Source organism: Sapajus apella, unplaced genomic scaffold (genome assembly GCF_009761245.1).
Source record: "Sapajus apella isolate SASKATOON/1434 unplaced genomic scaffold, GSC_monkey_1.0 scaffold21, whole genome shotgun sequence".
Taxonomy (NCBI): Eukaryota; Metazoa; Chordata; class Mammalia; order Primates; family Cebidae; genus Sapajus; species Sapajus apella.
In genome coordinates, this window is record NW_022436961.1 from 11,770,581 (window position 1) to 11,782,800 (window position 12,220).

Here is a 12,220-nt window from a genome sequence, read left to right on the forward strand (position 1 = left end):
GGAGGCGGAGGAGAAGGGAGAGATAGAAAGGAAGAAAGGGGAGTGGGAGGGAGAGGAGAGGGGGAGGGGAGGGGGCAGGAGGGGTGGGAGCGGGAGGGGAGAGGGAGTGGAGGGAGTGGAGGGAGAGGGGAGAGGGAAGGGGAAGGAGAGGGGGAGGGGAGAGGGAGTAGAGGGAGTGGAGGGAGAGGGGAGAGGGAAGGGGAAGGAGAGGGAGAGGGGAAAGGGGGAGGGAGAAAGGAGAGCGGAGCAGAGCAAGAGAAGGGAGGAAGGAAGACAGGGAAAAAAGGAAAGAAAGAGAGAAAAGAGAAAGAAAAAAGAGAGAAAAGAGACAAAGAAAGAGGAAGAAAGGAAGGGAGGGAGGGAGGGAGGAAGGGAGGGAAAAGCCAATTACAAATATGTAACATTTTTTTCACTTGACAATGGCCTATAAACATATCTCTAAGTTATCATGTTTTATCCTACAACAAGATTTGTAAAGACTATAGCACAATCCATGATAGGGCTATAAAGTGTTATTTAACCATGAAAGGACAGTTAATCTGAAATTACAGGTAGTGATGGTACGACAAGTAGACAGAGAAGCAGACCATTCTCGCAAAAGAGAACAATATGTGCAAATCCATATAGCCCTAACGCTGCCTGGCCCGTGTAGAGGATGCCATCAGTGTAGCACAAGGTTCCAGACAGGAGAAGGAACTAGATAAGAACACTCCGGACAAAACTAAAAGGCTTTACATGCCATTCAAAGGGGTCTGAGTTTTATCCTGATGTCAACCAAAAAGCTTTAGGTGAAAGCATAGTATCATCTTTTCTGCTTTAGAAAGACCACTCTAGTAACGGTACAGAAAGTGGATTTAAGAGGAAGAGAATCCATGCATAAAGAGGCTGTTACACTTGCAGTTCAAATCTATTACAGCAAAGTTGGAGTGAGGGAAGAAGGGAGAAATCTGAGATTTGTTAAGGAGGTAGAACGAATGGCATCTGGTCACTAATCTGATATGGGGCAGGAGAGGTTTCTGGTTTGGGGTAACTAAAAAAAATTAATGCTGCCATATGTTTAGGGTTTAACTGAATTTATCTTGGCATCTACTACTCTGGCATAAAATAATCGTGGACCAAGGAAGTCCCTGGGAATAACTGTGGTGATCACACTAGCAGCGAGGCAGGGTCATTATTAGGATACAAATGTGCAGAGGGACTGGCAGTGGAGATGAGGCACTGGTTAAAATGTTTCACATGAAGTGTTTGCAGGACATAGGTTATCAAGTAAGTAGTTAGATGTACAGATCAAGAGCCAAAAAGAAAAGTCTGGGCTAGAGATATAGATTGAGGAACCATACTTTAGAAGCAGCATTGACTCTTCTGCAGTAGGTGAATCCACCAGGAGTCAGAGACATCAAACTGAAGGAAAAAAAAAATGGACCTAGCCCAGCTAAGCCCTGCCCAACCTGCCCCAATACCATAGAGCTGCCAATACCTCTTCATGCAGAAATTTTAAAAGTCAGATCAAATTATTCCCCTTTGACAACTGTTTCAACATTGCTCATTTTACATGTAAAATGGCTTAAATGCATCCTTTTCTTAAAAATCGTAATTTGAGAAAGAACCCGACCCTGGCATCTCAGCAAGAAGCCTCTCCCTGAGAACCGGTGCCATCCTCCTGAAAACCAAGCTCTCCACACTCTCTGTGTCAGCCTCATCTATTTCAGCAATAGTGCCAATTATTAGAACCTAAAACAATGCCCCATCTATATTGTAAAGATACATCCATAGTAAATAGTAAAACAGTTCAAATCTTTATTTTTCATTTTAGCACCACAAATGACTGAACTTTCTCATTTTAAAGTATACAGTTGTAGATTAATCATACTTTATCATTTCAAAGACAGGCTTGCAGAGGCAATGGTATTTGCTTTTTGAAAAGACGATACCAGTGACTATAAATAACTGTTCATATTTTTCAAAATGACACAAAAAGGCAATGGAGATAAGATTTGGAGGAAGAAGGAGACACCTTCCCTCGAAGATGTGTTCAAATTCTAGAGTGCTTTTTTCTGGTACGAATCATTACTAGTTTCATTATGGAAGCAGTGGGATTTGAGCTGTCCCAAGAAGGAAGGACAGAAATTCCGTGGGTAGAAATGAGGGTGGAAGGAGATCGAGGCAGAGGAAATGGCATATGTGAAACAGGAAGGTTAGGAAAATGCCTGGTCTGTTTATGGAGCAGACTGGATAAAGTGTCCATATTGGAAGGTGAGAAAGATAAAGCTCTATTGAGACTAAGGAGGACATTGAATGTTGAGGACATTGAATGTTAACTATGGTGTATCCATTGAAACTTTTTGAATAGGGAACAAGGGCTAAGAAAAGTAGTATTTCAGGCCAAATAAAGTGGTTCATACCTGTAATTCCAGCACTTTGGAAAACTGAGGTGGGGGATCACTTGAGCTCAGGAATCTGAGACCAGCATAGGCAACATGGTGAAACCCCATCTCTATAAAAACTACAAAAATTAGCCAGGCATGTTGGCATGGGCCTGTGATACCAGCTACTCAGGAAGATGAAGTGGGGGGGACTTCTTGGGACTGCTTGAGCCCACGAGGCTGAGGTTGCAGTGAGCCAAGATCGTGCCACTGCACTCATGCCTGGATGACAGAACAAGACCCTGTATCAAGGAGAAAAAACAATAAAACAAGCAGTATTTCGGAATGACTCAGCCTCTGGTTATGAGAATGCATTTACAACATAAAGTATCATTTATAGTACTGAGATGGTTAAACACCTGTGAGGAGAGATCCAGGGAGAACATAAAATTTCTGAATACTGAGTTATGGCACCCAAAATAAGTTGGGATGATTTACAAATGGTCCTGCTGAAAACAGTGGTAAGCGTTCACAGACTGTTGCAAAACACTTCTGTACTTTTAAGTATTTATGACACCGGATTTTTTTTTTCCTCCTGGGCTATAAGCTACACAGAACAAATACTGTTCTAAAAATAAGTGAGGAAAAAGTTTTGGGAAATTAAATGACCTTTCTCTGAAGCCCCGAAGGTCGATCCAGATTACAGTAAGGCTCTGGATGGGAAGAGGAGGAAACAGTGTCCTGGTATCTAACTCACCAAATCAGAGACCATAAGAGAAAAATCTCAAAAGTATGTTTTTATCTTTCTAAATTTAGGCTAGAACAGTGATTTCCACTATCCAACCAGCTGGGGTGCTTCAGTCATTTATTCATTAATTATTTAATAGGAATTTAATCTACACATAAAAATCAAACTCCATGTGTCTATCAAAGAGGCAGAAAAAAAGATACCAACTCCATGAGTAGTAGCTACAACGATGTGGTTTTAGAATGCCCTCAATTTTTTAGCTACCTCTTTGCCTTACTGGTAATCCCCAGATAAAAGACAACCATTTGGGATGACAGTATTACTGCTATGGGTTTTCCAAATTTAGCAAAGCTGACAGTACTTCACCATCTCTTATCCCTTGCCTATCCCCTGGGCTTCTGGGTGTACCCACAACCAAGACTCTAGTGCCCTCATCAGGCATGTTCCCTAGCACTGGGCTTGATTCAGCTCACATATTCTAGCATGGCAGAGCAAAAGGAGAGGAAACAATTCTGTCCTCTAGATTCTCTTGGCCCATTGTTACCTTCTAAATATGGCTGCCAGCTCGATTCATGCACCACTCGGAGCTGTTTTCTTGTTCCCAGCAAGCCAGGGCAGATGTCCAAAGACAGAGCCCTGGGCTTTGGAGAGAAAACCTCTGAACTAGAGATGCAATGGAAGTTGCCATTCACATCCTCATGGGATGGACAAACAGCCCATCAGAAACAGAAAGAACATTTGCATTCACAGTCTTGTGATCGAAAACCTTTATTTTCCAACATTCCTTGGCCCCGGACAGTGGAATTTCAAGGTTTTAAAAGAAAGCTAGTCCATGTGATAAGGACTAGCAATCCATACACTAAAATCCTCTCCTGGGCCCCATCATTTACCTAAGGCTTCCCCCATAGTATCTTCACAGGAGAAATAGAGATGAAGAGAAAAAGCACAGGAAGTCTGGGTTAGGAAGTAGAAGGACAGTCTCCCACGGTCCATCCAGACTGTAGGTAAAATTTCTTCTTCTTGGTTTTTTAGTTACAATGAGAAACAATGTACAAATTTTACTGGTCTAAATGAGATGAATCAAGAGCCAGGAAAGAACTTTCTAAGAAGCTATTTTCCATAGGGAAAAACATCCTGGTTCTCCTGAAGAAGACCAAAAATTAATGTAAATTACCACATACACATCTTTCTCTCTAGGATGCCTGGATGGCAAGTCTATATTAGGGACAGCTGTTTCCTAATAATTGGATCTATGCCAAGAAGAGATGCGTCCATCTATTTTTAGACTTCAGCTTATCAAAATGTCTTGTCTTTTATCTGCTCCAACCTGTATGAATCATTTAGGGATGAAAATCTGGGGGCAAGGCTTCAGAAACAGATTTACTTCAAGTGCGCTACAGTATTCAACAACTCAGGCAATATGAAAGCACAACTCTCTCAACTAGGACAATCCCTCAACTTAAAAAGACAAAGATTTTTCTTATTCATACAATTATTTGTGGATTTGTAGATTCTGTAAATTCACAAATAATTCAACATTAGACTGAAACAGAATGTGTCACTAAGCAGCTGTTCAAGTATTATAAAGTGACTGATATTCTGGAGAGGATGGGGGTAAACATCCCAGGTCATATATTCTTTCATTAACAGTAATTTTAACTTACATGTTATCATAACATAAAAGCAGAGTAACAATAAATATGCATGCACAAATTTAGAGCATTCATCTATGGGTTAAAAACTGTCCACAATGCCCATTTCTGTGATTTAGAAAAACATTACAAATCAGTTTTTATTTTCTTATGAAGACTTTCATTAAGCCATGTTACACTATTTTGGGGTGGTAGCAAATTGCTTGAATCAGTCAGAACCCTAATTGTATACTTTTTGTTTTCATTATCATTTATGTATATAAAACTAATCAAAATACTCAATTCATTAAGAGCTATCAAAAGAGATTACCATTTCAGATCATTCAAGCATATTAAAAACAAATAAAAGGCTAAGAATTGCTATGAGGACTTAGAGATCTTTGAATATCTAAGCAGTTCATAAATTGTCATTGAAATGTACAAGAGGGTTTTAAAATACATTACGTTTATAATTAAGAAAAACAGGAAAAAAACAGGTTATCAAAGCAAAGGAGATTTCCTGAACAATGAATAGATTATATTTGACAAGGGTAATAACCCTCCCAATCACGTCTTTTGCGCTCATTTGCTATAAATATACAGGCCAGAGGAAGTACAGCTCACTCTTAATTCTCTGCTGTCTAAATCTCCTAGTCGTACTTAATACATCAGAACATATGGTAAGACTTTCCCTAGATTCAGCGGATTTATAGATAGCCCACAAATGATGAGAACTATCCCCTAATGCTAGTGAAATATTCTAACTCAGATATTTATATTCACTTTTTAAAATATTTTTATTCTAAGGAGTTCTTTTCCCAAATGACATATGTTGTTTTCATTTTTAACATAAATATAAATAAATACGTATATAGTTTCTCTACTCAATAGAAGGAACTATTTTAAATCCAGTATAGATGTTTGACAGCAAGATTTACAAGGTTTAAAAAGAACAGTCACAAACACTTGGAAAATTAAATTTACATTTGTATTTATAACATACAAGCAGTCAGTCTCTATCTGCTACTATTTCTATTTCCTTAATGTAGCTTTTGTTAAGAATAGTTTTCTTCAATACTGACTGGAAAATCTCTGCAACTTTTTTTCATTTTCAAAACACCATAAGGTCAGCACACTTCATTAAACAGTGATTGAAGATATTAAAAAGAGTAAGTGCTATGTATCATAAATATTTGATAAAGATATTTACGTTATCTATACATGCATACCTCTTCATTCCACCATTATATGATATAAAATATCGATTGTCTTATAACATAAGAATTGATGTACAAATCTGGCATGACCCAATTGTAGATGTCATTCAACCTCAACATTTGTACTCCTTTTTAGAAATCGGCTTCTGCCTCGTATATCCACAAAGCTTTGGAAGCTAAAAGTGTAGCATATCAAACAATGACTTGTTTGAATAATATAGATTTAATTGAACAGCAAATTATCTTGCATTCCAATGAACATAAAACCCAGGAATATTTCTTAGGTCATTCAGTGAGCAACAGAAAAAGCGAAGACAACAAAAAATTTAAGTAACTGTAAAAGAAGTGTAATTTATGCAAACTTCAACTATAAAGCAAACAAGCTATGAATTTCCATGTTGTCTTCTAAAATACACTAATAGTTTCTGATTCCAAAGGTCCCTTTTTCAAAGAGCTTCTTGTTTTATTGACATTATTCTGGAGTTTATATTAGACAAGGGGGGAAAGAGAAAAAGGAATTTCTAGAGGAGAGATTTTTATTAGCTCAACCCTAAGGCTAATCTGTTGCATGTGTAGTTTCTGCACTAGCAAACAACTTGTAGGCAACAACCCTGCAGCTGAGAGAAGGAGAGCTGGAAACTGTTCCCCTGGGTATGATATCACAAAATGACTTTGCTCTATTCTTTCTCCAGCCTAGCATTATGGCTCCAGCCTGCACACAACCATCACGCCCCCAGGGCAGCTTCATGTTAGGTAAGGACCTTCTGCTCCATCACTCTTCCTGAAATCTTCTGACCAGAAGCAGCTCAACCAAGACAAATCAGCCCTCATTCTCCTTCTCTCCTTCCTTCTGTCCTTCTTTCTCTCTCTCTCTCTCTCTCTCTCTCTCTCTCTCTCTCTCTCTCTCTCACACACACACACACACACACGCTTTTACACTCAATATTCCAATAACATATTTACTGAATTTACATCAAGCAAAATAGCTGATACTATTTACTTTCATCCTCCTATATTAGAAGAAATACTGTTTGTAAAAATGCAAGGAGAAACTTTTAGCATGATTTCAGTTAAAACTTAGCTAAATCTATTAGTTGAGGTTACAAGCAATATCCTACTTTAAATCATATAACACTAAAATTGCCAAACACACACAATAACTATAGACACCCAGAGCAGTAACTGTGTGATTTCTTAATATACTCGATTACATGCAAAGAGATTTCCAGCTCATTAAAAACCCACTTTTTAAAAACATACCACAACTTACAACTATGTATTCTACTTCTTTCGACTGGCAAACTGAAGGACAAAACTAAGTAACTTCCATGAAGTTTTTTCCCCTTAGAAGCACAAAATTAGAATATTATTCCTCCAAACAACATAGGTTTTCCATTTCCAAACATTCTCTGGATGCTTATAAGAACTTTACCTCTCAAGTCTTACATTTATTTCTAGTTAAAGGGCATAACACCATTGATAATCTAGCAATGCATCCCCAATCCTAGCATCACAGCTAACTACAATGCCCCTTACGTTAACTTCCCACTTTGCAGAGTTAATGATTCAAAACTCATATGGCTTGGAATAAAGGCAAAAATCCCTCCTGAATTACATACACTAAAACATGTAGAAACCCAACAGTGGTGTTGCTTAAAACGTTTTGTCAGATTCTGTAACAGAATCACATCTGCTGCAGTATAATGACGTTGAGCTTTCCTGTTCCCTAATAAGACAACTCCCAGCAAAGCTTTTCCCATGCTTTAGAGTGACATCTATCAGTGGGTCTCGGGGAATCCCGATGCCACTTAGCTTTCTTCAGCACCACTCTGAACAGCTTCTGTCCACTGAGTGGTGCAATCTTAACAGGTCTCTGGCATACAAAGTAGATTGTTCAGATAAGGGAACGGTGGGTGTCATTAACACCAAATCATCAGGTATCAATTAGCTGCAGGACATAAGCACCACAACTGCCAACCAAATAGTTAAATAATTGGCCCCCACCAGACACAAATTTAAAAGAACTGACATACTTGGCATCACAGGCAGACTGAGGATGGCGTGGTGCTGAGTTTTATAAAAATTCAGTTAACCCAAACATCTATTAGACGGATACATAAAGACCAAGGAGAAAAGCTATTATGCATGTTGGAATTTGTGACGTGTAATCGTGTTAATTTACGGTTTGAGAAGAAACCCTGCTATGTACTAGTGATTATATGGTAATCAGGAAATTACACAGATATTTACATCATAGAAATTCGTTTATGAATGGCATAAACATAATGCTACCTCAGCAACGTAATGAGATAATCAGCTAATTTCTCAAACCTGATCATCTGAAGCAGAGCCGGGAAGAAAGCTTTTCAGTGGTAAATGGGAAAAGGTGTGTCAAATCAATTGCTAAACTTCCAAAATTCTTCTTCAGGGCCCACCTGTGATACTCCATAATTTCATTCATCTGTTCTGATTCACTGACGTGCAAAATCGTTCTCCAAGCCAAAATATTGTGAAAACAAAATTTCTTGAGATGATTTGGCCAAAAAAACACCAATAACAATGTTATACTTCTCACATATTGCACATATTCACAAGGTACAGACTGTACTTATCTGTTGGTCATTGAGTTCGCCAAAAAAACTCTGCCACAACTGCCAGGGAATGTCAGTGCACTAACCCTTCCTTGTAGAGACTTCACAGACACAGAAGCAAACCCGTAACCAACTCCACATCCTGGACTCCAAGTCAAGGGAAGGCGTTAAAATCCTGCGGGACTCACCCTTCCTCCTTCAAAGGAGGTCCAGAATCAGCAGCTCCTAACCAAAGCCAAATTCAAATCACCTACATGCAAGAAAGCAGCCGGCACATTTCAGATCTACTTGGTGAGCCAAACCTCAAAGGATTAAAAAGTTTCAGCCGGCCCCAACCGAGGACCAAACTTGGGCTTTCCCCTATGGCAAAACCTAAGACTAGGGAAGCGGGAGAAGGCGGTGAAACCTCCCTCTTAGAGGATCGCTGAGAGCCCACCACCCCGAAATCAACAACTCCTGGGACCCGGAGCGCGTCTGCTCTGCTCGGGCGGCCGTCGAGCCCCCGTCCCCACGCGCCCCAGATGCGCCCTCCTCGCCGCGGGTTTGCGCCCCCAGGGGCGAGGAACTTACCGCACCGCTTGCACAGCACCCGGCTGACCTCCTTCTTGAGGTTCCGGCCCGTCTCGAGAGGGGGGAAAGAGGCTCGGAAGGCTACCGGCGCGCGGCTGGTGCTGTTGGCGTCGGGCTCCATGAAGAAGATGTACCTGCTGTCCTCCTTGAGCCTCCCGCAGGAGGGGAAGGCGGGGTGGCCCCAGGTCCCCAGGCGCACGGTGAGCAGCGAGTCCTTCTTCAAGCCCCCAGCTTTCACCGCCCACACCTGGTGCACCTTCACCAGATAAGGCGCCTCCTCCCCGGGCTCGCTGGCGCTGGGCACCGGGGCGGTGGGCCAGGAGGGCACGGTCCCGTTGGCGGCGGGCAACGGCTCCTCGGCGGGCGGCCCCAGCGCCCGTGGGCCCGCAGCTGGCTGCTCGCGATCGCCGCCCCACGCCCCTGCCTCGCCCGCCGCCGCCGCCGCCTTCCTGTCGAGTGCCCCCTGCTGCCGCCGCGGCGGGTGCACCTTTCCCTCGATCACCACCGCGGCGCGCTGAGCCAGCTCCTGCACCGAGCCCACGCTGGGCGGGGACGAGTAGCACACTGAGGCCCCCGCGGGAGCCGCCTCGTCGCCGGCCACCGCCCCCGGCGCCAGGGCCGCGGTCCCCAGCAGCAGCAGCAGCAGCGGTAGCAGCCGCGGCGGCGGCGGCGAGCGGGCAGCGGGGCCGGGGCGCGGGGCCCAGGGGCAGGGACGCCCGGAGCGGCGCGGGGCGCGTCGCCATCTCATGGTGCGAGGTGCGTGCGGGCTCCTGGCTGTCGGTTCGGACTCTCCCCGGATCTCTCGTGCTGCCTCCCTTTTCCTTCCCCCGGCAGCACCACTCCTCCTCCTCCCCCCTTGCCCTCCTCCTTTTATTTATTTATTGGGGGGTGCGGGGGTAGGAGAGTTGTTTATGGGAGGAGGAGGGGGTTAGAAGTGGATGGAACCACAGAAAGGCGAAGAGGTATAAGGGAAAAAAAAAAAAAAAAAAAAGCAAAATAGAAAAGGCAAAAAAGCCGCTGCCACCGCCTTGGTTGCAGGGAGTGACAGGTCCCCCCACCCCCCGCGCCGCCGCCGCCGCCGCCGCGCCCGAGCCCTGCTGTCGGGGCTGCTGTCACCGGAGGAGGACGTGGAGGTGGAGGAGCTGCTCCGCGGGTGACAGTCCTTTGTGTGAAGTGATGCTGCGGCGGCTGCTGGGGCTGAGAGCGAGCGGCTGGGAGAGAGCGCGAGGGAGAGAGCCCTGGAGGCGGAGTTGCGTGCCTGGAAATCGCTGGGTGGCCGCGGCGGCGACAGCGTCCTGCGCCTCGCCAGCCTGTTTACCTGTGGTGCCAACTCGGCCCGCGCGTCCCTTCCCCATGCTGCTGCCAGAGCGGAGCCGGGTCCGCGAGTGGGTCCTCCTGGGCGTCCCCGTCCCCGCGCGCCTCCTCCCTCTCTGTCACCCCGAGTGCTGCAATGGGAGGACGGGCGGCAAACAGGCTGCAGTCCGAGTGGGCTGCGGAGATTTACTGGGGAGTGAGAGGTGACGCTTCAGTGAGCGGGGACCTGTAGCCGGCGCTGGATGCCCAGGCGCCGTGGGAGGCAGGCAGAGAGGGGCAGGTGGGACCCCGGACTTGCGGGTCCTCGGTGCAGAAAAGTTTTGGATGGACCGCTTGCTTGACACTTAAAAGGGAGCAACATGTTCGCAGGCGACAGGCAGGGATTAAAACAACAACTTTATAACGCGGTCTCTCCTTGCAACGCGCACACACAGTGTGCACATCAGGTATGACACCTCCTCTACTCCATGCTCCCTTGATCCTTCGGCCTTCATGACCTCGCCTTTTCTTTTATTGAAATGCCTGCTTCACCATGACTTTATGACATGTGTGGTACTGCTGGTAGGAGCACAATTTGAATAAAATACTTGCTCAGCTAGGCCATTTTCTATAAAGTTTATGGCACTTTGTCAACTAATGGGTTTTGCAAAAAATAAAAATAATGAAATCAAAGAAGCTTCTATGGCTACTGGAATAAAAGATCCTAAATACAAGAGATGTAGGTATTTAACCTCCACCTGGTATTGTGCCACCTGAATACCAAGCTCCCCCAACTCCATTCCAATCTGTCCCCTTACCCCCCACCTGTCCTGCCAAATTTAAAGAGCTACTTCTAAAACAAGAATTCATCCTCTCCGGGGATATTCTTTTCAAACAAATACGATTCCACAGAAAGAGAACACGTTTTTTGCATTTCAAGGTAAATATTTCCTCTTATGCTCTTTTATGGTGAGAAATATATTCAGTGACCTCAAAACAGCTAAAGTTGTTGTTCAATAGGCGATAGATCCACGTTGTGAGAACTGAAGAATTTTAAAGTACTCTAACTTCATAACACCTTTACTCTGGGATTCTACACGTTGCCTCTAGCAGTTTCTTGAAAGCATGTCATAGAAGCTTTAGATTTTTTTATATAACAAATAACATGATAAGCTACAAAGATCTTTTTGTTCTTGGCATAATATAGTTGGCTACAAAACAAGGCTTCATTCTCTCAAAGTGCAGTTTGGAGGGACAGAGTCATCATGCTCCCTGTGTGTCTCTGCAAGGGGAGATTCCTGTTTCTCATACCCTGATGGAGTGCTTCAGGAGAACATCACCATTTAGCAGCATAGTTGGACAGGTCTGGCCTCCAGTATATGTTCACTTGAACCCTGCCTGGTGCTTCTAGTGATTTACTGACAGTGGTTCAGACATCCAGTCCTGCTAGTTTCTCCACTTTCTTTGGCCTGGCCTTGCATATGACTCTACTTTTTTGGAGGTACAACTCTAATCTAGAACACTTTCTTCCTCTCTACCTTTCAGATTTGTATCAGTTATCTAACACTATATGACAAACCACTTCAAAATGTGGTGACCTGTCAGTTCATTTAGCCCAAGATTCTGCAAGTTGGCAATTTGGACTGGGCTCAGCCAGGGGGTTCTTCTGTTGAGCTCACTGATGGATTTGCTGGAGACTCTCTAGTCTCCCTTGGCTTCAGCTGAGACACCTCGTCTCATAAAAAATGTGGTCTCTTTTCCTCCCACAGACTTAGCCTGGGTCTGTTCATGGTAGCTGGTTGTGTTT

General features: G+C 43.9%; 1 protein-coding gene across 7 annotated transcripts in view; it reads right to left on the reverse strand.

The window, feature by feature from the left end:
* NRG1 (neuregulin 1) overlaps positions 1-10,711 on the reverse strand; it is a 1,128,933-nt gene extending 1,118,222 nt beyond the window's left edge. For 2 of the 7 annotated variants that reach the window (XM_032287950.1, XM_032287948.1), the window contains exon 1: positions 9,121-10,708. In XM_032287950.1, the coding sequence (XP_032143841.1) occupies positions 9,121-9,868 (748 nt within the window). In that variant the 5' untranslated portion in view covers positions 9,869-10,708. Of the gene's footprint in view, positions 1-9,120 lie in introns of all 7 variants that reach the window. The other 5 variants (XM_032287949.1, XM_032287947.1, XM_032287955.1 and 2 more) reach the window with 3 other exon arrangements.
* Positions 10,712-12,220: the final 1,509 nt, after the last annotated feature.